A 24,798-nucleotide genomic window follows, 5' to 3' on the forward strand; every position below is an offset into this window, starting at 1 on the left:
CCCAGTGACAGGACCAGAGGCAACGGGCACAAAGCGAAACAGGGGAGGTTCCCTCCGAGTACCAGGAAACACTTTTTTTTCCTATGAGTGTGACTGAGCACTGGCACAGGTTGTCAGAGAGATTGTTGTTTCTCCATCCTTGTTGGAGATATTCAAATGCCATCTGAACCCTGTACTGAGCAACCAGTTCTAGGTGGCCCTACTTGATCAGGGGATTGGACCAGATGAACTCTGGAGGTCCCTTCCCACCTCAGCTGTTCTGTGATTCTGTGATAGCATCATTAAATCATATAAAAAAATTAAAATCAAAATCTATGACTTAATGAAGTTCCCTGTTTAATTAAGAAATGCAACTTCTATAGTAATGTCATATGGTAAAATTATGACTCCTTTGCAGTTCAATAAGTTTATTCCAGAGATATTTTATAGGTGTTAATCTGTGTGGCTGAATGTAGACATTAAATATGTTGAGCGTCTTTGACTCACAACCCCCAAAGACATTGAGAAGCTAAAGTTACATGGACTGAAATTGATGAAATTATGATTAAATTAAAATTAACTGACTTCTAAAACTCTCCAAGGTATTTGGTGTCTCTTCAACAGGAAAACATGTCAAATAGGAGACCTCCATCACTACATAGTTGCCTTGGTACAGCTCTTATTTCTTTAGCTGTATGACTGACTTTGTGTTCTGTAAAATTGCCAAAATTAAAACTGATTTTTAAATAGAATTTTCTTATCTTACAACCCCTTGAAAATGTATACAAATATTATGAAAATAATAACTCAAAATGAAAGTGTTACAGTCAATACAGTTTTACATTCATATTTTCCTTCAAATATGGCAACTCTACCATAACTTTCTTAGACTTCTGTAAAGACTAAACCAGATCTGCCATACCAGAAAACAGATTAGAACAGTAAACAACAGAGACTAGTGAAAAGTGGGAGCTAAAAATGTAGAACAACAAACTCTTTCTTGAATTTTTTACTCTGTCTCCAAAAGGCCCCAGGATTCTCAGACACTTTTTTTATCTTGTAAAGACTATATGGTATGGGCTATTGTATTACCATGATTAGATGAGCAAATCCATGCAGATTTTTATTTCTTTTATTATATTGTATTATTATTACTATTCTCAACATTATTATATATTGAAAAATTCGTAAGAAATATTTAATCCGTGCTTTTAAACTAATTTCCACTAATTTAAAGTTGGTATTCATTCATCAGAAGCATTCCTTGAGTTTTTATTGTGAGTTAGCATACTACATCCATCCTCTCACTTAGTCTGGGAAACAGGAATCTCTCTGACATAGTTAAAGGAATTTTATCACATCAAGGTTATTTGAGCTATGTATATATATCACACAATTCAGTATTAATTTGCCATGTGAGGTAAGCAGGGAAACAGTGATAGGCAGACATGAAAACACTATGGTATTAATGCAACCATTTTTTATAGTAGACACTAACCTCTGATGTTAGCCCATGTCCTTCCTAGCTAGAACTATGGCAGACAACATCACATGGCACCAATTCTTTTTTTTTTTTATAATCATTCAAACAAGTCTTCACTATTAGAAAAACCCATATTCTTTTTTGGGGATTTTTAAAGGGGTTTCTTGTAAAAAATCAACTGATTTTTGCAGTGAGAAGGAAACATGGCAATGCAGAAAATTATGCCTCTGCAATGAGTTCAGGTTAGTTTCAGCTCCAGAAGCAGCAGGATCTGTTAGGCTGTGATCCCTGACAGAGTTTGTTTGCTTGTTGATCAACAGTATCATTTCAGAAGTATGTATGTGGGTAAATACAGTTAATTATTCTCTGAATATAATCAAGCTCTAGCTCAGTTAGACTCATCCTACTTTTCATGAGTTTTTGTATCCACTGGAAATCTGAGCTCTAACATCACAGGCATCTCCTACTGTTCAGTAAACAGATGTCACAGGTGTTTAAATAGGACAAAAGTATTTGAAACACTAGCAATATCCAAGCATTCTGTTTCAGCACACTCTCCCATCTGCAGTCTGCCATCCATTTCTAGGCTACCATTTCAGAGTCTGTTTTTTTAAATTCTTCTCATTTTACTCTGATTTTATATGCAAATTAGTACCTTGTGCATACACACATCCTAGTAGCTGTTGTGCACTCAATTGTTTAGTTTGAGCACTTCCAGTGACAAGCCATGCCACTGAAAGATAACGCTCCATGCCTCCATTTATTTGAAATAAGGTTTCTTAATGTTCTGTAAATGTTAAATCCTCTTTTCTTGGTGCTTCCTCAATTTTGTCATACAAGTACATTCTTCCCACTGAGATCAAACCTACAATAAAATATGGATTCGCTGGGTAATGGCCTACCCTCAGACAACTGGAAAATTATTCTTCTCTGTCTGGCATCTTCTATCAGAAAATCCAGTTTCCCCCCATGTTAAATGTAGCACCAGTGCAATAATGACAGTCATCCCAGTGTAGTAGGCTGAGTGCATTCTACTGAAATAAGAAACAATTAGTAATTAAAGTCCTTAATCACAGAGATTCCATTCCACCCTCTCTTTTTGAGGAAACAGGAGTCAAACACAAGCCTGAGCTGCTGTATAGGGCTCTTGACCCATCGGAACCTGGGTTGCCTGCCTTACCGAATTATTTTTCTTCTTTTGGGATGAAACTATAGCTGGCATTTTAAACTCTTATGTTTCAGAAAGCATTTTTCTATCTTCCTTAGTAAGTACTCTTTCTTTATTCTCTCCTGGTTATAATTAAAACAATTCCTACTTTCCCTGTCCTTGTTTTCAGGTTTCTTTCATACTTTGGTATTAACTTGATTGATATCCCTTCACAGTATCAAAGTTTTAAAAAGCAATACAAATATCCCCTGGAATATATACCAGGTCTGCTTAGTATAACACAGCACTTCAAAGTCCCCAGTTCTTGGGGTGTGACTATAAGAAATAATGTAATTTGGCTATCTTCTGTCAGCCTACTCTTTGTGATGGGAAAACGCCAACCTCCAGTACTTTAAAACCCTGCCAGTGAGAAATATTTTGGTTTCTCTCCAGTCTGTAGGCGATACATAGCCAATGAAAGGTCTTTTGAAAAGTATTCCTCCTCCACTGAGGAGGTGGCAGACAGGCAGGGACATGGGAGAGGGTCAGACGTATCAACTGATACCTTTTAGTTTGTAGGGCAAAGCAAAAAAAATCACATTACCTTCAAAGCTGCTGTCTCCTTCCCTTCCCTCCCTCCCATCCCTCTGCTCTGTCACGTGGAGTCTCACTTGAAACACATAAGGGATGGCTGACACAGATAAAGCTGAAAGTTTGGGAAGAAGAATGGCCAAGAGATCCCTGGAGCTGCCTACTTCAGTATAAAGGTGGCAGGGAAAGAGCAAAGCCCCCACACCCCACCCGAAAAAACAGCTCTGTTGAGGAACGTGCTCAAAACTGGTCTACTCCTGGAGAATAAAAAAAAAGAGGAGTAAGCACAGGGGTACTGAGTGATGGTTGGAAGGACTAGAAATCTCAAGATTGACAACTGACTTTCAGGCTGAAAAAACAGCCCTGCCTCAAATTACTGATTACCAAAGAGACGGAGCAGGCAATTCCAGTTGTCCCAGGTAAAACAGGGCTGGCAGGTTTTTCTATTTAAAAACCAAATCAACCCAAACAAACAAAAAAAACCCCAACCCTAAACATACAACTTTATTTTGTTTTTTTTTTTTGTTTAGGTTTTAGCAATGGGTTGAGAAATGATCTTTCCTTTTGGGGAAACCCTGGCACTGAGGTTGGCAGTTCCAGACTTCCTACTGTTGCATTTATAAGAAGGGAATTCTGTGTATCATGTCTGAACTGATGGAAAAAAATAAGTGGCATGTCATGATGGCTTGATTGATGGCAAACAAGCAAACAAGCTTGTGAGGAGGCAGGAGAGCCAGAGCTCTTGCAACACAAGAAGATTAATGTTAAGTATATTAGTATTGATGTGGGTAGCAGATTACACATAATAAACTGTTTTCAACAGTATCAACAGCCAAAAAACTGTGGATGCAAGGAACTGACACAGACTGATAAACAGCAAAATTTCAGGTGTTCTTTATAAGATCACATGCATCATAGTAATGAAGAATAGTTGTAGTTTAATTAAGAAATTAATCTTAATTGTTTCAGTATTACTCAGTATTATTTCAGTATTACTATCTTGCTTTCCAAGACAGGGAAAAAACCACTAGAAACTCAAGAAAAAACTTCCATCTCAGTCCCTTCTTTCTCATCATTAGGAATCAGTACTATATCTGATGAACTTCTCCAGCATGAAGGATACAGTTGTTTGTTATCTTGTACCTTTCATGTGAGAGGCTTTTGCACGCCCTATAAATTCAAAGATACGAATGTGGTGAAAGTACTAGATATGATAGAGACTAATTTCTTAACCACATGGTTTTTCTCTGTTTCTGCAATCTTGTTCTAGAATCTGTGTTATCTAACATTGAGCTGAATGGGACCTATCTGTGCTCTGGCAGTAACAGAGCACCCTACTGAAACATTGACTGAAACAATAGCATGTCTTGAACACTGAAATAATGTATGCTCCAAAGCCTTTTAAAAACAGTAGACTTCACAGGGGCAGGGGGCAGGGAACATTCACAGAGCAGTAATAAATATAACAAAAAAGTCACCCTTTTGTTAAGAAAAAAATTTGTATTCCTTGAAGAAGAAAAATCTAAACTGGCTGAAAAATGTCTTTTTAAGCAACGTTACACTACAGCAGAATGTTATATCTCATAGCAAAACATATGGCATCTAACTCTCAGAGTTAAGCCACAGATAGCTGGGAGTACTTAGTATTTGAAAAATGATCTCCTTCTACTTATGAGTTGATATATGGATTCATATCCTTGATTGTAGGCATCAGACATACATCCTTTCTTTTAACTTGCATAATGCTTTCAGGGCATACACAAGAGCAGTGCCTCACAGAAAACAGGCAAATGGCAACACTGACTTACCAGCAAAACTGATATTTTATTTTCCACTGATAGAAAACAGTGGGAGTTTTGTCAAAATTTAAAGTTTTCATTAAAATATATTCATATTTTTCTCAAAAAAAATTAGAAATGAGAAAAGGTCCAAATTTTCATAATCATAAAAAAAAATCTCAACAAAAAGATTAAGAATACAAAAGAAGAAAAAGAAAAAGGAATAGATCAAGAAAGAAAAAGAATTTTATTGAAATAGTTAAGATTTAAAATAAAATCCAATGAAATTTATTTAATCCTCCTTTCCTCTAATTACACAACCAAATGTTTCATAATAAAACCAAAATGCCCCCCTTCAGATGAATATTCTGCTTCACTACAGATAGTTCTTTGAAAATACTGTGATTGCAGGGAAATGTTTGCCACCATGACTACATATCTCACAGTTTGAATCTAAACTAGTGGGGTAAACATTTGAAAAATAATTTAAAATGCATATTCTATAGCTAGCAATCATGACTTACAAGTACCACATGGCATCGCAAAGCTTTCAATCACCTCCTGCAGTGACAACCTTTCATGGAAAAATGTATTTCTGCTACTCTTTTAATTACTATGTTTTTCTGTCAAGAAAAACTGCTTACATTAAGAATCTATTTATGCTCCTAGATTCCTAACACATAAGGTTAGGAATTTTATGCTGTATTTTGTTTATGATATTCCAAAGGGCACTTTACTTGACGTGACAATGGTATGCCCTTTACCATTCTTATACCTTACAGTAAGATAAACGCAATATTTCCTTACAAGATCATAATTATTGATGAAGGCTTATTAGAACAATTTTTACCCATTGATAACATGGGTAAAATGCAGAACCTATTGTCAATGTCACCTGTTCTGCCACTTTGCAAGAAGCAATTTAACAGCAACTGTGGAAAATGTGATCATAAAGGTTAACAGGGTGGAGATCATAACAACAATTTTAATGGAGTTTTAGAAATTCAAGTTGTATCCTTTTCTATTTTTTTTCCAAAGGATATTCCGAAGGTTTATAAAGGAAACTTAATGATGTGTATGCTTGTGCATGAAGAGAGTTTGTGCATCAGTATTCTAGAACTGAAAGCACAACCAAGGAGACCTCTTTGCAGTAGGTTAGTTGTTGGTGTGCCTTTAGGGTAAAATAGTTACATTATTTAATCTGGGAGCCATGGCAACATAGAGGCGCAAGATCAAGTACAGATTGAGTTCAAAGGATCAGGTTGTCAAGCAACATTTTAAATGAACTCAGGTCTGGCATGGATCTCCTGATATATCTACGCAAGTTAAATCAAGGCTTTTTAACTGTCAGTGTTATTTAATATAGCTGATACAAGGACATGGAGAAAAAGTTGAGAACAGACAATGTAGTCAAATGGGCAGCAACACACAATGGCTTCAGTACCTACTTTCAAAGGCCTCCTAACAATAAATCCATCTAAATAAATTAAATAATTCTTATTGTATGGAAGGCTTTAGAGATTTTCCTCTAGTGTTTAGCAGCTATTATTGAATGCAGTCATCACGAGCCATTTATGTGTTCATCATATACCCTTGAATGATAAGAAGCCCATGTAGCCAGGGAAACCATGTAGTCCCAGTCTATTTATAAAATATCACTGAACAAAATTTTCATTTTAATTTTTAGGGCTGAGATATTATTTTCCTCTCTACTTTGGTGAAAGGAATATCTTTGTTGATACTATGGCTTTGTTTCTTGGATGCATTTTCTGTTTTGTTCTGGTTGATCATACCTTCAAGTCTTTCTTTCCCTCACTGTCAACACTTTGCCTGAAAGGTCTCCTCACTCAGCTTGTGGGCCACCTCTGTAGCAATGGTTATACAACCCCCTCCTCTTCACATATGTCCTTCCTCACTTCCACCTTAGCTTTCTTACTTTCCCTCTAATAGCAGTGTAGCGAAAGACTTAAAATTAATCAAGAAAGAAAAGAAAAGAAAAGAAAAGAAAAGAAAAGAAAAGAAAAGAAAAGAAAAGAAAAGAAAAGAAAAGAAAAGAAAAGAAAAGAAAAGAAAAGAAAAGAAAAGAAAAGAAAAGAAAAGAAAAGAAAAGAAAAGAAAAGAAAAGAAAAGAAAAGAAAAGAAAAGAAAAGAAAAGAAAAGAAAAGAAAAGAAAAAAGAAAAAAGAAAAAAGAAAAAAGAAAAAAGAAAAAAGAAGAAAGAAAAAAGAAAAAAGAAAAAAGAAAAAAGAAAAAAGAAGAAAGAAAAAAGAAAAAAGAAAAAAGAAAAAAGAAAAAAGAAGAAAGAAAAGACTGTGTGCTATAGGTCTGTGTCAGATATTTTGTTAATGTCAAATTACTTCAGTTTTAGATATGGGTGTACTTCAGATTCTTGTGCAGCTAATGTAGATAGAATGAGCCTTTTTTAATGAGCTTACACAGTTGCTGGTTTGCAGTTTAACCTTGTAAGCACAAAACTGAACATGGATTAATTTAGGCTGCTAAGTGATGTCATTCACTATTGCTTTGGAAGCTACATTTTAAGAGGTTTTAGAGCTTTATTTAGTAGTAGTAGCAATTAGCAGTATTAGTATTTTATTTGGAATTATATTTGACATGTTATTTGACAGTACTTAGGATCATGATATTACATTGTAATGGAAATAGGTAAAGAGCAGAGTTACGGTGAAGGAGAGAAGTGAGAATGCAGAATTATTGTCTTAGTGATTCATACCACAACAAACTCACGTCTCTAAGCGCAAATGTGGTTTAAACAGAAATAGAAACATGTATATATATATATTAAATTTTCAGTCTGGGATCATAGCATTTATTGCAACAAATCCAAGTTGGTCGCTTTTAATGTCTTTCATTCCAAAAAATAGCAACAAATAAAATTAAGATACTTGTCCAAACATAAAATATTTTGAACATAGGCAAAGTAAAGAATAATTTCTTCATCACTACAGTCAGTCATCATGTTTGCTAAATTAATGTGTCCTATCTTCCCCAACATTTACTTTGTCTGTCTAAGAATTTTGTGTGTTTTAACACTGACCAAAACAGTCTGGTGAAATCATACTTAAATATCTATTTCATTTTATTCAGGGAACAAGAATAGACTTACCATAAATGCTGTTGGCAATGCTGGAGGATATCCCTTGTCCCAGATCTCCAACAACCACTACTTCTGGATTGCTTCTTCCTCTAAAATTAGCATTGCGGATTTCTCTTTCAGCATGTCTGGAGGGGGAACCTATGTGTTTAATTTCATTATTTACAATTAACACAAATATGACCTGCCTCTGGAGACTTTCAAAGTCATCTACATTTTTACATAAAATTTATGTATGAAAAGTAGAGATTTAGAGGGACTTCCTCCACCATGCACCCAATTATAGGGCTTCATTGGTGTCTAAATCAAACAGATCTTTTCACAGAATCACAGAATTATTTGAGTTGGAAGCCCATCTAGTTTCACTCCTCCTGCCATGGGCAGAGACACTTTCCACCAGACCAGGTTGCTCAAAGCCCTATCCAACCTGACCTTGGACACTTCCAGGGCTGGGGCACCACCAGCTTCTCTGGACAAGCTGTTCCAGTGTCTCACCATCCTCACAATAAAGAATTTTCATATCTAATCTAAACCTGCAGTCTTTCAGTTAAAAACCATTACCCTTTGTCCTATCATGATATGTCCTGTTAAAAAGTCCCTCTTCAGTTCTCTTGTAGCTCCCTTTAGATACTGGAAGGCTGCTAAAAGGTCTGCATGGAGCCTTCTCCAGGCTTAACAGTCCCAAATCTCTCTGTCTTCATAGGAGAGGTGACCCTGCCCTGCAATCATCATTGTGGCCCTCCTCTGGACCTGCTCCAACAGTCTTTCATATGCTTGGGGCCCCAGAGCTGGACTCAGTACTCCAGGGGGGGTCTCACTAGAGAAGCGTAGTGGGTGAGAATTCCTGCCTCGACCTGCTAACCATGCTGCCTTTGATACAGCCCAGGACACGGTTGGCTTTCTGGGCTGCAAATGCACATTGATGTTGAGCTCCTTGTCAACCAACACTCCCAAGTCTCTCTCCTCAGGGATGCTTTCAATTCATTTTCCCCCCAGCCTGTATTTGTGCTTGGGATTGCCCCAGCCCATATGCAGGCCCACTGAACTTCATAAGGTTTTTACCTCTCAATTCTGCCCAGGTCACCCTGGAAGGCATCCCTTCCCTCCACTATGTTGACCCCACGAGTTAGCTTCTGTTATTGGCAAATTTGCTGAGGGTGCACTTGATCCCACTGTCTGTGTCACTGACAAAGACATCAAACAGCACTGGTCCCAACACCCACCCCTGAGGAATGTCACTCATGACATTGAGCCATTGACCACAACCATTCAACCAATTCCTCGTCCGCTAAGTGATCCATCTATTAAATCCACATCTCTCCAGTTTGGAGACCAGGATGTTGTATTGGACAGTGTCAAATGTTTTGCACAAGTCCAGGTAGATGACATCAGTCAGTACTCCCTCAACCACCAACGATGTAACCCCATTCTAGAAGGCCACCAAATTTGTCATACATGGTTTGCCCTAGTGAACACATGTCAGCTGTTGCTAATCACCTCCTTATTTTCCATATGCCTTAGCATAGTTTACAGCAGGATCTGCTCCATGATCTTGCCAGGCACAAAGGTGAGACTGACTGTAGTACCCTATGTTTTCCTTTCTACACTTTTTAGAAATGGGGGTCATGTTCCCCCTTTTCCAGTCACTGGAAACTTCACCAGACTGCCACCACTTCTTAAATATATTTTCCCATCCAAGTAAAATTAGAGCTGGTGTACACTTTTTTAAATATCTTTCTGTGGTTACTTGACAAATTCATATACTTCTTGCTTGAATCCAGGTTTCCAAGATTTGTTTGCTGTCCTGCCAACAGTATTTTATTTCTGTGGAGCCATAAGCAATGTGATGGTAGTTAATGCTGGGCTTAGTTCATTTCTAACTCCATGTGGAAAATACTTCTTTCATGTCTCATTTAAATATTTTCTTTTCCTCTCTTTTAACAGTGGAACCTAACAGATTCAGTGTTGCTTCTTGTGACATTTTATAGCTGGATAGTAGTTGACTGTCAATGCCTTTGGATTTATCCCCCCAGAAAGCTCTTAATTGTTCTGTTATTTTTTTATTATCTTTTTTAGCCACTACATTCTACATCATGATCTTTATGGTAAACAGTATCCTAGTAACAGAAGTAATTGGCTGTTGAGCTCAGAAAAAAAATGTTAACTTGCATTGCATTTTCAACAAAAAGCAAGGCTGGAGACAAGCTTACAAATATCTGATGGATATAGCCTAAAATTACAGAATGGGAAAGGCTGGAAACAACTGGCCTTTAAAATACGCAAAATATTTTTTGTTTAGAGTAAATTACACATATTGATAATAAGAGTAAAACATTATACATGACTTAATCTGTGTATCTTCTCTTGTGAAGGGGTTCATTCAGCAAAGTTCCTGAACACAGAGGAATGTTGAAGACAGCTAAATTGCAAGCCTGTGCTTAAATGCCCAGCTGAACTAGGATCTTTCTGCCTGTGTTTTTACTAGGTGTGTGCTTAGCTGTGTGATAATACAGTATATTAGGAAATGAAATCCATTAAGGTGTTGCAACTAGTTTTATACCTAATATAATGCAGCATAAGCATTTTTAACTTAAGAAACAAACTGAAAAGAAATGCTTAGCAGATGGAGCCCTAAAATATTTTTTCATGCATAATTCAGTGCAGTTTATATGTTTGTTCAGCTACAAAATATTTCTGAAGATACAAGAAGATGGGAAATGTATCATATGCACATAACAATGCAAATGTTTTAACACTTAAACATTCACTATAGTACAGATTGAGAGTTGTATATTAAATGTCATGACTTTTTTCCAGAAGTTCAGCAGTATTCTTTGAGTCAAGTCCTTTCAACACAATCATAATCAATGTTAAAAGAAAAATGTAAATTAAAAAGATTCTTATTTACTGCTGGCAAAACTCTATTCTAATTGAAATATCTCACCATAGTAAAATAATTAAAATGTGGGATAAAAATTTTTTTAATATGACCTTAAAAACAAATTGCTTGACCCCTCTAAAGATAACACTTTTAACTACTTCCAATAAGATGTTTCTTCACTTTCTTGCAGAGCATGGGAGAGACAAAAAGAACTGAAGGTCAGTGCAAAAAAAACCAAAAAAACCCCAGGCAAACAAAGAAGTTTACTCTTAAAAAAAAATGCTTTAAGTGAAAATAAGGCATTAAGTTGCAAAATTGATTATGAAAATCTGCATTTGGATACTGTTTAAAGTATTTAAATTTCATATATGCCTCACTATTTAAAAAAGCTTTAAATATTACAAGAGAAAGAAGTAGTATTCCACTCCTTAAAAACAGATGTCTTGAGATTTTATGCTGTTTTAACTGTAACCTGTGCCTTTTTTTTTCTTTTATCTATGAAAAAGAAATAAAGAGAACATTATTAGGCACAACTAATATAATCTTCACACAGTCATACAAGTTAGGCTAGACTCATCTTGTTTTACTCTGCCCTAGGTGGAAATGGAGCCAAATTCAGCTCTAGATATCTTCCTCATTTAACTCAAATAAAATAAATCTCAGACCTAAAACTACATTTCTAGCTATAGTGTTATAAATTCTTCTGTATCCAGAGAATACATCCTCCCTATGACATCTGAGGACTTTGATCCTACTTTCAGAGCACTACTGGCAGCGCAACAATGAGGTTATTTCTGCACAAGTACAGTATTCTTTCGAATGCTGGGATCAAAGAAGATATTTCTTTAAAGCTTTCCCTCCTTGACATTTTTCTAGATGGGATATGCAGTTAAAACAAAGCATCCCTAAGCAGCTGGCTGTGTGTGAAAAGAGGGGGGGGCATGGAGAAATGCACTGCACTTTCTGCCCATTCTGTACAAGCTCTCCCAGACTCACGGGGTCAGGTAGCAAGTAACGGCGACAGAAAGTGACTTCATAGCCATAAGGTATGTCCCTCTCTGCTCCAGAGGCAATCTGTTGCCTCATATGATTAAAAACACTTAATCAGTCTTGAAGTTTCATAGCAAAGCTGTCATCACAGCCCAGGTGAGTGTCCTTACCGCTAGGGAATATTATTCTCTTCTTAGTTCTCTGGATTTAAAATTGTTTGCTACTCACTGTCACAGTTTGAATCAGAAGATGAAGAGTTATTTTTTTCATTCCCAGTCTGTATGCTTTCTTAGATCTTGATTTCTTCTCTCAACCTCTTGATAACATTCTTGACTCCTCTAAATTGACTTGTAGAGGTATGCTCTGATGAATTTTACAATTTTTTGTATTACAGTCTATTATAAAAAACAATAAATTTTAAATTAGGCATCATGTGAGGTTGACAATGTCAATTTGATCCACTGACTCTGTACCTTCTTCCCCAGCAGAGCAAGGCCAGACAATATGGAATGAGATTTTGGCTGGGGCACATAGCCAGAGTCAGAAGATGGAAAGCATGCTCAAAGCTCCAGTCTGTAAATATACCCTATGTCCCCTAAAAGGTTTCCTTATTCTGCCTCTTTCCTGATTATGTATTCCTTTGGCTTTGTCAGTCTAGTGTAAATACACATGATCACCTCAAGAAAGCTGAAGGCTCAGTATCCTGAAAATCAGTTAGTTTAAGCCATAGCTTCTCTTAGAGAGTTGATGGATTTCATGCAAAGAAAGGGTTTATATTTTCATAAAACAATCTTAGGTAAGCCTTGGCTTATGTCAAGCCACATTTTTAAAGTGAAACTACATTCCCCATAATAGGTCTGGAGAGGAAAGGGAAAAACACAGGAGACAGCTGAAAGCAAGCATAGGTTTCAAATGCAGCAAAGATGGCAACTCTCTACACTGGTACTGACTGCTTAGAAACAGATGGACAAAACCAAGTGTCTGCAGCACTCCTTTAGTATACATTAATGCAGCTGCTTGAGCTCTAGCAAAAGACTTTCTTCATTCTCATTAATCCAGAAAAGGCAGAATGCCTAGCTGCTAGTGTTGGCCTCTCGTGACTGAATTTTGTTGAAAGATAATCACAATGTTTTGATTTAGTAGCACAAATCTTAGAGAGGATTTCCCTTTATCTTTGGTAAATATATAGGGGAGAAGGATGGTGTATAAAGCAGCTCTTTTTGCAGAAAAATATGCTTTTTAAAAGCTTAAAAGCTTAGTGAGTGATGACATGTCACTGGATGATTTTGTTTTTCATATGTATCAGACAGGGAAGTGTTAGGATCTAAAATTCCTATTCTAATATACTCCCTGAAGTTTAAACAGTTATCAGAACAGTGGCATTAATCAGTTGCTTCCCAGTGCATTACATAAGACAATGTACGGTTGACAACTACAAACCAATCAGCACGTTTTTCTAAACCTGAATATTTTGTCTGCTTGGCAGGAGGAGTTATAGCATAAAAGATAACAGTAAGCTAAAAAATGAAAGAAATTCTCGTGCATGGTATAAACTTCTAGTATTCTTTTTATCACTAAAAGCACAGGCAAACTATTCTTAAAGTTGGAGTTTTTTCTTCATAATTTGTTTTTTTTTTCATTTATGAGCAATGAAGACCAAATTAAACCAAAGTTATTCTCTTGCAGCCCAACTTCAGTCCATAAGGCTTTTGAGATGCTTTGTATCTAATCTTTTGTAATAAATATTGCTACCGAAAGCAACTTCATATCGATTTCTCTTAAAATAAGTGTAAAAATTAAGAGCTCTGCCTTATAATTTAAACTACTTCACAGCATTTTTCACATAAATCAGGCACAATAAAATATTATCTGTATAAAAAGACTTTATTATTGGATAACTGTAGAATAAATAATGCTGAGCTTACCACACATGCTGAATGTTATCTTCATATATGGTTTTATTTTCCAAGGAAGTACCTGCAACACCATTCTTTTATAGATAAGACTAACATCAATCTCCACAGGGAACCTAGCATGATCTACTCTTTAATAGAAATGTTTTTTAGATATTCGGGAGATGCTGCATAAACATTGCAAAGCCTAGAATCCACATCCCCCAAATTCTGCAATGCTTCATAACTTTGACAGTACAATTAGAGACGTGTGGATAATCAAGCCAGTCTTTATCTTACCAATCAGAATAGTGCAAGTTATAGTGGGAGTCTGGAATTCAGCATTTTTCCATATGCATAAGAAACCTTCAGTTCCTGCACCTTTTGTTGGCACAAACTCACTGTTCTCAGTATCAAACTTGCAGGTTAAAGCTATTGTTGGGGGTCTTAAGAAAAAATTTGTAATATCCTTTGTTTGCTGTACAACAAAGGTGAAGTTTTAGACAGATTCTTACTGTTTTTGATGTAAATAAAAGGTACCAAGAACAGCAAAATGTTTTGGAAATGCTATATGATCTGCCAGGGTGTTTCCAGGACTCTCTGAATTATTTGCAGTTTTAGTGTCCTGCAAACTGGGAGTCCCTAGAGCCTGTTTCAGGTCTTCTGGTTTTCCAGGGAACAAAATGCGAGACTGTTGCTCTCTTAGAGCCAGAGCGTCAGACTAAGATCTGTCATCTGTATGACTCAGGAGCAGCCTGCTTGGTGTATTTATTCAGAGGCAAGGAGTCCTGCATCCTGTGGGCTCCCAACTAATTTCCACACGACAGCCTGACACTGAAGGATACTGCTGCAGAACACACTGCAGTCCAGCTGCCCAGAGATGCCACCTCCTTCCTCCCGCAGTCACCTGCAGTCCCTGACAGACCCAGAGGAACCAGCCATTTGCAAGCCTCTGTCCTGAGGCTGGAGATAATCTCCAGACACCGTTTGCTTCCTGGTAGTTTCTAGTGCAGAGTTTTGCCTACTCTGTATTTCCTCCTGCCCATACTGCTTGTAGACTACAAGGGCAGGTTGGATGCTTCTTGCTCCTCAGAGTGTCTTTCCCATGCTGCACAGGCAATGCCAGAGGAAAGGGAAATGACAGAGAAGATGAAAAGCACAGAACTATTATGTCCTAATGTAAATCAAAAACATTGTGCTAATTTAAGTCATAAACATATATTAAATAATTAAACATATATTAAAACATTGCTCCATCTATTGAAACATAGAATTTTTGTAGCTATTCTTACACTTGGTTTCTCTCTTTTTCCATTTGTTTCTATATCAGGTGATATCTTATGTAAAATTTTTACATTGTTCACATATCTGAACACCCAGATCTCACATTACTGCACTGTGAAAGAAACCATTGCTGGCAAGTGATGATCCTCACTGAGCTGTGAAGGATACAGACCATATTCACCTAGTTCTCTGCAAACTTTCAGTTGGATTTCAGTGAGCTGACACCTATCTCCAAAGGCTTTTATTTCCCTTTTTCTTTTTTTATTTTTTCTTTTTCTGACAGTAATTTGAGGTAAGTCAGGACATCTCTATTTTTAAGAGCCTAGAATCTGTGACTTCAAGTCCCTGAGGGGGAAACATTTTTTATTATTCCACATAGTCACCTTGACTTCTAAAAAAGAGAATAAATGTAATTAGAAAAATGTGACATAACTTTCTCTGAATCCCCAGTGTGTATCTTTTTTAGCCATCTATTCTCTCTCCTCCAGATCCTGATCCTACATGTGTTAAACAGTACACACAGAACTCATCTGCAGTCCTCAAATTAAGGATATTGAATACCTCCTCGTAAAGGAGAATCTTCTACATCATAGTTTTCCAGCATTTAAATTGTACCTTCTGTAGAGAAGATGCCTTATTAACTGGAAAGTGCACCTTCAACATCGTTTGTTCTTTCAGTATTCCCAGCAGTTAGAGAAATACTGTTATTCTTCTTTGGGCACAGTGGAGGAACTGAAAAACAAAGTTAAATGACTTGCTCTGTGCCATACAGGGACTCTGTGACAAACCAGGATGTGATACTGTAAAACAGTACTACAGAGGAATATACTTTTCTCTGAAGCTTAACTCTCAGTTTAAACTGACACGTCCTACAAACAGGTACTATGGTACAATACTGATGTTCATTAAATGATAGATTGAAAGTCAGTCTCAAAGTACCAGAGCAGCACATTCTCCTTGAGCCTTCTTTGTTAATAAATTGTAAATCATGTATATTCCATAAAAAAAAAAAAAAAAGCCTGGAGGGGAAGAGACTGGCGGGAGACCTCATCGTAGTCTACAAATTCCTCATGAAGGGAAGAGGAGGGGCAGGTACTGATATTTTCTCTGTGGTGACCAGTGATAGAACCCAAGGGAAGGCCTGAAGTTGTGTCAGAGGAGGTTTATGTTGGATATTAGGAAAAGATTCTTCATCCAGAGAGTCACTGGGCACTGGAACACGCTCCACAAGGAAGCATCAAGCCTGACAGAGTTCAAGAAGTGTTTGGATAATACTCTCAGGCACATGGTGTGACTCCTGGGGATGGTCCTGTGCAGGGCCAGGAGCTGAACTCAATGATCTTTATGGGTCCCTTCCAATTTGGTATATTCTCTGATTCTGTGATTCTGTAATAACCTGTTGTGGAAAACAAAACTTTTCCTTGTTAGCTCAGGCAATACCATTACACAAATGGTATACTGTCCTTCACATTTTATATTGCAAATAAACAAGACTACTTTAATTATCACAATCTGACATGCCATCGCTAGAACAGAAGGTACAGTACTGAAAGGTATAATACATTTGCAATACAGGGAAGGTTTATTTTAGGCATTAAACAAAATAGCATTAACATAGAGTATGAAAAATACTGCCCTATTCTTAATAGAATCTTTCCTGAAGGAACAATTTTAAAAATGGATTTCAGATTTTACCACTTAAGTCAAAGTATTAAATGTTGGACTAAATTTTGTTTTGGAAAATATGAAGCTTTTGCAACAGAAAAAAAAAAAGCTTTTTCTATTTATGGTGTCTTGGCTGTGTTTTAATTTCTTATATTTCATAATATGAAGTTAATCCTTGCTAAACCTTAAATAAGCAGGAGGTTAGCAGAGTCAAGGAGCCCTAGCAGTTGAATCTTTTGACAAAGACCACTTTTCATTTTCTGCTTGTTTAGGGTAAAATAACCATCACAATCAATATGACAAGCAAACAGATGGACTGAGTGGCAAAGAAATAGATGAAAAATATTTGAGGGATGTGGATGTTTAAAGAAAGGAGATTACAAAGATGACATCAAAAGCCAAGGAGGGTATGAAAGAAAAGTCATATTCAGGCAAGAATAAACTAGAGCAGTAGAAAATTTACCATTTTTGGACTTCAGTCAGGCAGCACAGAACAACTGTTGTGCCAAACAGAACAATTCTTGTACCTGCAGAAAGAAAATAAAAGAAATAACAGCAACACAGCACTATCTTGATGAAAAGAAGTAGATGTGGAGGTCCTTGACAGTATAAATTGAGATACTAGTTAAGGTCACAACCCAGAAACTGTGGGAACAAAATAGATCCAATGACACCAAACACCTTGTCTGATTTAGCACTGTATACTAACACACTACATATTTTTTCCCACATGCTTCAGCAGGAATACTTGCTTGAAAAGTTTTTGTGTAAGCTGTGGCAGAGTTGCAGGAGTTGGAAAGAGCATCCCTCCATGCCATGGGGCTCTGGCACCTCAGCCACAGCCCGGACTGCTCACCCACTGTGGGGGGAGGCACAGTGGCACCAGCACCATGCCCCAAGGGGTTCTACGGTCACATGGGGAGGACCATAAATTTGGGATGTATGGATCCTGCCACGATGTCTAGAGGCAGCCACTATCACTGCAGAATAATACTTGTACTCAAATGGCAGGGATCTTTCTTCCTAAGATTATGTAATACATTCAGTAATTAAATAAAGCACAGAGGGAATTATACCATATGAATGCCCATCTGACAGCTTTCCTGATGCAATGTAAATGGTCCTGAGTGGTTATCAGGGAAATATCTGAACAGACAAACTTTATCAGCACACATGGGACTTGGCCACCTACAAAGAGCTTGCAGAGGACATACCATCATAAACACAGGGTGGAGCATCAAAAATAGGACTTCAAGGAAAAAGTACATTTCCCAGGACAGGCATCTGGATATTGTGGAGAATGAAATTTGGAATGAAACTGCAGCAGAAAAATCAAATAAAGCCTAGGTTTTACAGACAGAGAAATACGCCATATATCACAATATATTTTACAGGACAGGCTTCAATAGCTCACAAGAACCAGGTCACAACCTTAATGTTGGCTGACTGAAGCTATTGCATTACTATCAACACAGATCACTTTTGCACCAAACAGGTTTTAATACAATGTAATGTGGGAATTAACTGTTTCTTTCTGATAAGGAGTAAGTCACCCTCTATTATCAGGCATCAAATCATTTTAGTATTTTGCTGATATGTTCTCTTCATCTACAATCTTCCAAAGAAAATAGCTTGTCTGCCTGTGGAGTGGAAACAAAATGTGCCTGAATAAGATTCAGCTAAAAACGGACACAGAAATTAGCCCTGGAGAACAGTAGGTTTCCCAAGGCCTTGCTAAGAACTCAGAGACTGTTATATTTGGCTTTAAGTACTGAAGCCCAAGTTTATTTTCAGAAAATCATAGATCCTATTCAGAAATCTTAAAAGATGGTAAAGATATTTAAAGGAAGACCAAATTTTATTTATTTGTGATTACATTCATCAATGGAAGAATAGGTATGGTAAAGATAGTGAAAGATATATTTGTAGGATCGTGTATTTGGAACTCAAATATCAAGTACAGACCAAACCTTTTATTTTATCAACTGGGCTACGACCATAAAGGTGTGCCTGTATCAGAGATTGAAGGATTTGTGGGTTATTAATTTGGCTTGCACATATATATATATATATATATATATATATATATATATATATGGAGACTTATGGTACACACTCAAGTGCACAACTGATAAACAAAGGTTGCTGACATGCAATAGGACAGTAGGGATGCTGGGGAGCATCGTTTTAATATGGACACAACGACTTCCACTACATAGCTCTGTACATTTTTATGGCACATACAAAGTTAGACTGTTGGCAGTCTGTTAATTTTTTCATATCCATGATGCTTGTTGATAAAGATGATGTTGCAAGTCTGCTATTAACCTATCTATCAGTTACCAAATGACAGTCACAGGTGGACCTCTCCACTATTATCTCTCTCTCTTTAATTACTCAGTGTTATGTCCTACTAATGGTGGATAACACTTAGCAAAAAGGACAGGAAAGTGTGCATTTAGTAGTTGTGATTGACAGAAACCACAGCTAAATTCTTTGCTGTGTAAGAAAGAAGCTGAAGTTGAAGGTCTAGAAAATTATCTCACATAGAAAACGCCTACAGTCTACTCCTTTGTAGATGAGGATGGCAACATGTTTTTCATGCTGTATGATAAAGGTAGAAAAGCAGTGTCTCATCCTCCCTTTCTTGGCACATTTTCTTGACTGAAATTTTCTTCTACTGCAATGTGTCTTTGAAGACAGGTCCTCATCTAATACAACAAAACCTCTGGAAGGCTAGTACCACGCTGGTTCAAGTCAGATACCCACATTCTTCCGTTCCAGTTTCTGACAGCAAATTGCAGCTTGTTTATCCTGAATGCACTTCCAGCGGACTCCCTCCTGAGTCATAGTCACAATAGCAAGACTGAAAGACAGATGAGCAGCAGAGCTGGAGCCATGGCTTCCAGAGAAGGTTGTCCCATGACAGCTGGTTAGGAACAGCCTGCAAGGATCTGGTGTGATTGTCTACCGCTTGGTGAACGACCCTGAGGATTTCGTAGAAACGGCTCTCAGTTTCTGGAGTCAGCGGGACTTTCTCTTCAGGGTCTCTGGACAGATCGAAGAGCAGTGGGGGATCATGTTGTGTAATGAATCCTCCATGGCAAAAGCAAACATGAGAATCATAGCAACCATTGGAGTCCTCAGGACTGAAGTTTGGAGTGAAGAAGAAGACTTTCCAGACAGATTCACCTGCAATTTACAGACACAAAACAGCTGGTGATAAAATGACAAAATGAAAATCCCCTAGTCTTAGGAAACTCTAATTTACACAACAGAAAATCAGTCTTTTGGTATAAAGACAGTAAAGAAACTCTGTGCAGAAACTGCAGTATACTGAAAGAGTAAAACCAAACCAAGCAAAAAAAAATAAGCAAAACATGGCTATTTTCATACTACATATATTCCTGAAATAATTATGATAATTTCATTCCTTTGGAAGAATTCTGATTAACTAAATCACAGAAAACTTAAAAGAACTGTTTGTTTTTACATAAACAGTGCTAAGAAGATTTGCATAAATATTTACTAAGTCTTCTTCAAGGCTTATTAAAGTGTATCTTTGTCCCTTGACCACACCTACCCACTGCTGGGCCATGTCTGCTTCTCATTCTGCTAATCAAGATAATTTCATTGTTACCTTTTTCTCTCTTCCTCTCTTTCTTGTATTAACACATTGCCCTCTGCCACATGCTTTCATTGCAAACACCTGGAGATAGAGTTTCTCATTTTATTAAATGAGATGACATGAAAAGGTATAATGGATGCCAAATTCCTCTCTTAGGCCTCTAGATGATTTTTTTCAAATACAAATAACTGTTACAGTAGTGCAATTCTTAGGTGACATTCTGTTTTGTAAAATGGGAACCAAAGTTCTTCATGTATAGGTTGGTCATTCTTTCTCAGCTTAATTTTCTCTGTACAGAAACTGAATTGTCCACCCTAATGTAACTTCAGTCCATATTTTCACTGTTAAAAAATCCTAGTTATTTCTTGGAATAAGAATATGCAAATATCAGTTGGTTAATTCAAGAAGCACTCTCAAACAGGATGTACACTGCAGAATCTGAACATACTTAACAAGCAAGCTGTAAGTAAAAAACAGCTACTCTTTTTCTTACGTATTACAAAACAGATAGGGAAGGTAGGAACACACAGGCACTTCCATGGAATCACAACATCCCTCCTGCAGTCAAAGAAGTATATAGCTCTCCAAAAATGGATTAAAGAATAATTAATTAGAGTTTAAAAAATCTGCATTTTATTCTTAATAGAACTAGGATACTAAACAGATGAGGTCTATGATATCAGATTACCTCTCCACTTGAGACCACACAAACATTGGAAAAACATAGTCATCAGTAATTTACATTTCTCAGAACTTTAATACTGAGGGAAAATTCTCTCTTTGGTATTTTGTTGAACTTTGTTAAGATCACAGAAAGCTTTTTAATGTAGTAACATACTTTCACAGGTTTATGTGCACTACAGTGGTCAATATTTATTAAGCAATTCATTAGTTCAACAGAATGGAAAGCACTAGAAAATGTGGGAAGAGCAGAGATAAACTGGTGCATGCCATGCTGTAACTACATGACACTCAACTTTTAAAGAATAAAAACAGGTTTAAAGAAAGAAATGTTTCAGCAGACTAAAGAGTCACAGGCTGCAGTTCTATATTATAGCACGAATTTAAAGGACAGTGGGTGACCTCAAGATTCTTTACAGCTTCTTCTATCCCACAGCATTTTTCACATTATAAGAAATTTTACCTTTAGGAACCAATTCAATGACAGAGTCTGTAGACTTCCAGTTCACTTCGTCTGCACTTAAATCAGGGTCGGACAGGTGATGGCTATTATACACATTAGACTGGGAGAACCCCCTGAAAGCTTCTTGGAAGTCAGCAAAGGGGAAGGAGCTTTAAAGGCTGGGAGTGACTTGCTGGCACAGACAATAGGACATGGTAGGTTTTAAAAGGCTCTGGCTGTGACAGCTGCAATGGTACAGTCTTACTGGGGAAAAGGGAAGGGAAGGGAAAGGTAAAGTAAGGCAAAGCAAGATAAGATGTGGCAAGGCAAGACAGCATTCCTTCATCTACCTCCAGTAACATTTTGACAGCTTGGTCTGACACTTGAATCATTTGTTGTTTTCTCAGAATTAAAATAAACAAATAAAATCTAACACTACCGTTTAAACGTCTTTGAACTTATGCACAGAACATTTCCCAGAAATATGCCTCTCATTTACTCAGATTTAGAGTTACATTCTGAGAAGGTATGTAATTTTATACTAAGCATTGCTTCAAGCTCCTTAGAAGTGTTTAATTGGCAAGATGGACAGTGAAAAACAAAAAAAGCCAAAGGGTTTGATTAATCAGTGCATTGTGTGCCTTTGTAGACCATGCAACACTCGTTACACTTGAGAATATTGATTCAGGGTACCATAACATCTATATAGAAGAATAGCAGAAAAAATTTACATAGCTACTAAAATGCCAACTAAAATAAATTCCAGTAAGTCCATGCACGTGAGAACTTTGTGGTCAATTTGTCACTGCATTTGTGCTGAATGACATTGAAAAGAAAATTTTCAGCCACCTTTTCTTGTTGTTGGGCATTGTATCACCAGATCTCTTCAAGGGCTTACAGACAGCAATATAAAGTTGGGAATTCTGAATTAATGCAAGTTGGTACAAGAGACTGAATTATTGCAAGTTGGTACAAGTTAAGAAACAGAGAAAAGAAAGAAATAAGGCAATTGTACCATGATTTTTTTTTACCCATAGAATAAAGAATTGTTCAGGTCTGGCTATATAGAGAGTACACGGCATGTTGTAAAATGAAGTGTGGGGTGGGGAAAAGGGATGCATGACAACATATCATGTCTGAATGACATTGCTAGTGTTTTGGAGAGCTGATGCTAGTTTATCAGCTTGCAGCTATAGATGTCATGATTATACAGTACAAAACACTGAGCTCTGGGAGAGCACAGTCTGTTACTGAGCAGTGTTTATCTGCTGCACTGCAGCAGTGTTTCTGAGAGGATCTGGAACTTCGTGTGGTGCTGGAGAAACAGCAGTACAGACTTTAAACACTTATTTCCTAAGCATTATAAAAACTAAAGCATATCTGTCAGTGGCTGTGGCTGTGGAGCAGCCAGTGCAATATACTAGGAGACATTAAGAGCTGTCAGATTTCTAATCTGTAAAGCTGATGAACTGTATAAGGCACGATATTAAAAAGAGAGAGCTCTCTCCCAGTCTCTCTCAGCTGATATAAAATCTCATTTTGTCAGAGGGTTAAGTACAAGGATCAAATTAATCTCTCAGTAATTAACGGTACCTATGTTCTGCAAAGCATCTGGATAGTAAACCTGCTTTATATAAAAAGATAACTATATGTCTCTTCCACAGTGAAGTTAGTAGCAAAATTGTCAGGGCTCCCCCACAGCCAAGTGTATCAGGTCCCTTCTGAAACAGCAGGCAGGCTCTAAGCCTGCAGCACCTTAAAGGTCCTGTCCCAGTGCTTCATGATACCTTGAGTCCATTTTTCCTGCTATTCTCCAGTTCTCTGAATTGCACAATAAATTGACTCTCAGAATACATCTTTTCTTTACATATTAAGAAAAACAAAAACTACAGAAGTTGTACTTCTAAGTAGTCTCAAATTAAAATAGGTTGCCATTAGTTCAAGCAAATCTATTAGGAACATAATTGTTCAGTGTTCAATTTCCCTAACAGAGTCCCCTTCTGTTTTATTGTCCTTCACCCATCTAATTATCCTCTCAGACAGACAACAGTACCTCCAACAGACAGGTAGCAACCATGATATTAAACAAAAGTTCCTCAGTGAGACATTAATATTTTCAAGATGAAGTGACAAACTGGATAGGGATATAATTTCTGTTATAATAGCACTGCTCTTAATCACTGATGGCTAACTCATGTTTTCTGATAAGCAGCTCCTGAAGTGAATAGAAGCTATTGATGAATTATTGCCTGGACCTCATTTTTATTGAATTTAATCTATGGCAGTAGTTTTATAGGTTTGCTGCTACTGTTATCTCCTTTGTTCATATTATTTTGTTTCTTCTTTCTGTATAAGAACAAGTTAAACAAATCTGTTCTTCTCTGTATATTGGGGAGCTAGTCTCTCCTTGAATTCAGACACCTTTGAGGATAGCCATTTGTAGCATACCAACATAAATTGCCCACAGACTTTTACTGTGTCTTAAGCATCCTGCTCTGTAGCCATTGTCAGCTCCCACGCTCTAATTCACGTTTCTCAACATTTCTACACAGTAGCAGATAAAAGCTGCAATTCACTTGAAAATTACTTTCTTCAGATTACTCTTGTCATTAGATGGAGTCCTTTCTTCCTGCTTCCTTTACCTTTAAAATCATTTAGCATTGTTAGGTTCTCTGATAATCTTATATGTAGTACATATTGCATATATGTATATATATATATCTTCAATACTTTAAAAATTTAGAAAAGAAAATGTGCATTTTTCAAACAGCTAATAAAAATATCCCATTTGAGTTTAAAAATTTGTAATTTTATTGTTCTTACACTGAAAATTTGTTTCTGTTTTTGTTTTTTTTGATACTTGTTTTAAGTGTCTGGGCTCTTATGATGTTACATTTTTAAAACAGTCAAAAGACATCACATTATGTCCCATCGTAGGTTGAGAATAACTGAGTGAGATTCAAAGACATAATGCTAGTTTATGAGAATCAGTTGTTGCTAAAAGAGGCTTGCATAAAGAACTGTGCAGAATATACAGTACTTCAGGGAAAACCATGAAAAAAACAACAGTAGTAGTGATTTTAAAATCTTAAGGATAAAACCAACAGTGTTAAGCATCCACTAAAATATAAAGGACTGTACACTGGTGAATATCTAATAATCATACTGAACAACTGCTGAAGGAAAAATGCAATACAGTGAAACCATGCTCAGACTGCTGAAGACAGAAATCTCATGACTGAGCTC

General features: G+C 36.9%; 1 protein-coding gene across 7 annotated transcripts in view; it reads right to left on the reverse strand.

Moving 5' to 3' along the window:
- Positions 1 to 17,325: 17,325 nt before the first annotated feature.
- Positions 17,326 to 24,798, reverse strand: part of STS (steroid sulfatase) — a 108,261-nt gene continuing 100,788 nt past the window's right edge. For 6 of the 7 annotated variants that reach the window (XM_051794951.1, XM_051794949.1, XM_051794953.1 and 3 more), the window contains one exon: positions 17,327 to 19,993. In XM_051794951.1, the coding sequence (XP_051650911.1) occupies positions 19,611 to 19,993 (383 nt within the window). In that variant the 3' untranslated portion in view covers positions 17,327 to 19,610. Of the gene's footprint in view, positions 19,994 to 24,798 lie in introns of all 7 variants that reach the window. The other variant, XM_051794955.1, reaches the window with a different exon arrangement.

Source organism: Manacus candei, unplaced genomic scaffold (assembly GCF_025592945.1).
Source record: "Manacus candei isolate 608988 ecotype Guabito, Panama unplaced genomic scaffold, ASM2559294v1 h1tg000041l, whole genome shotgun sequence".
Taxonomy (NCBI): domain Eukaryota; kingdom Metazoa; phylum Chordata; class Aves; order Passeriformes; family Pipridae; genus Manacus; species Manacus candei.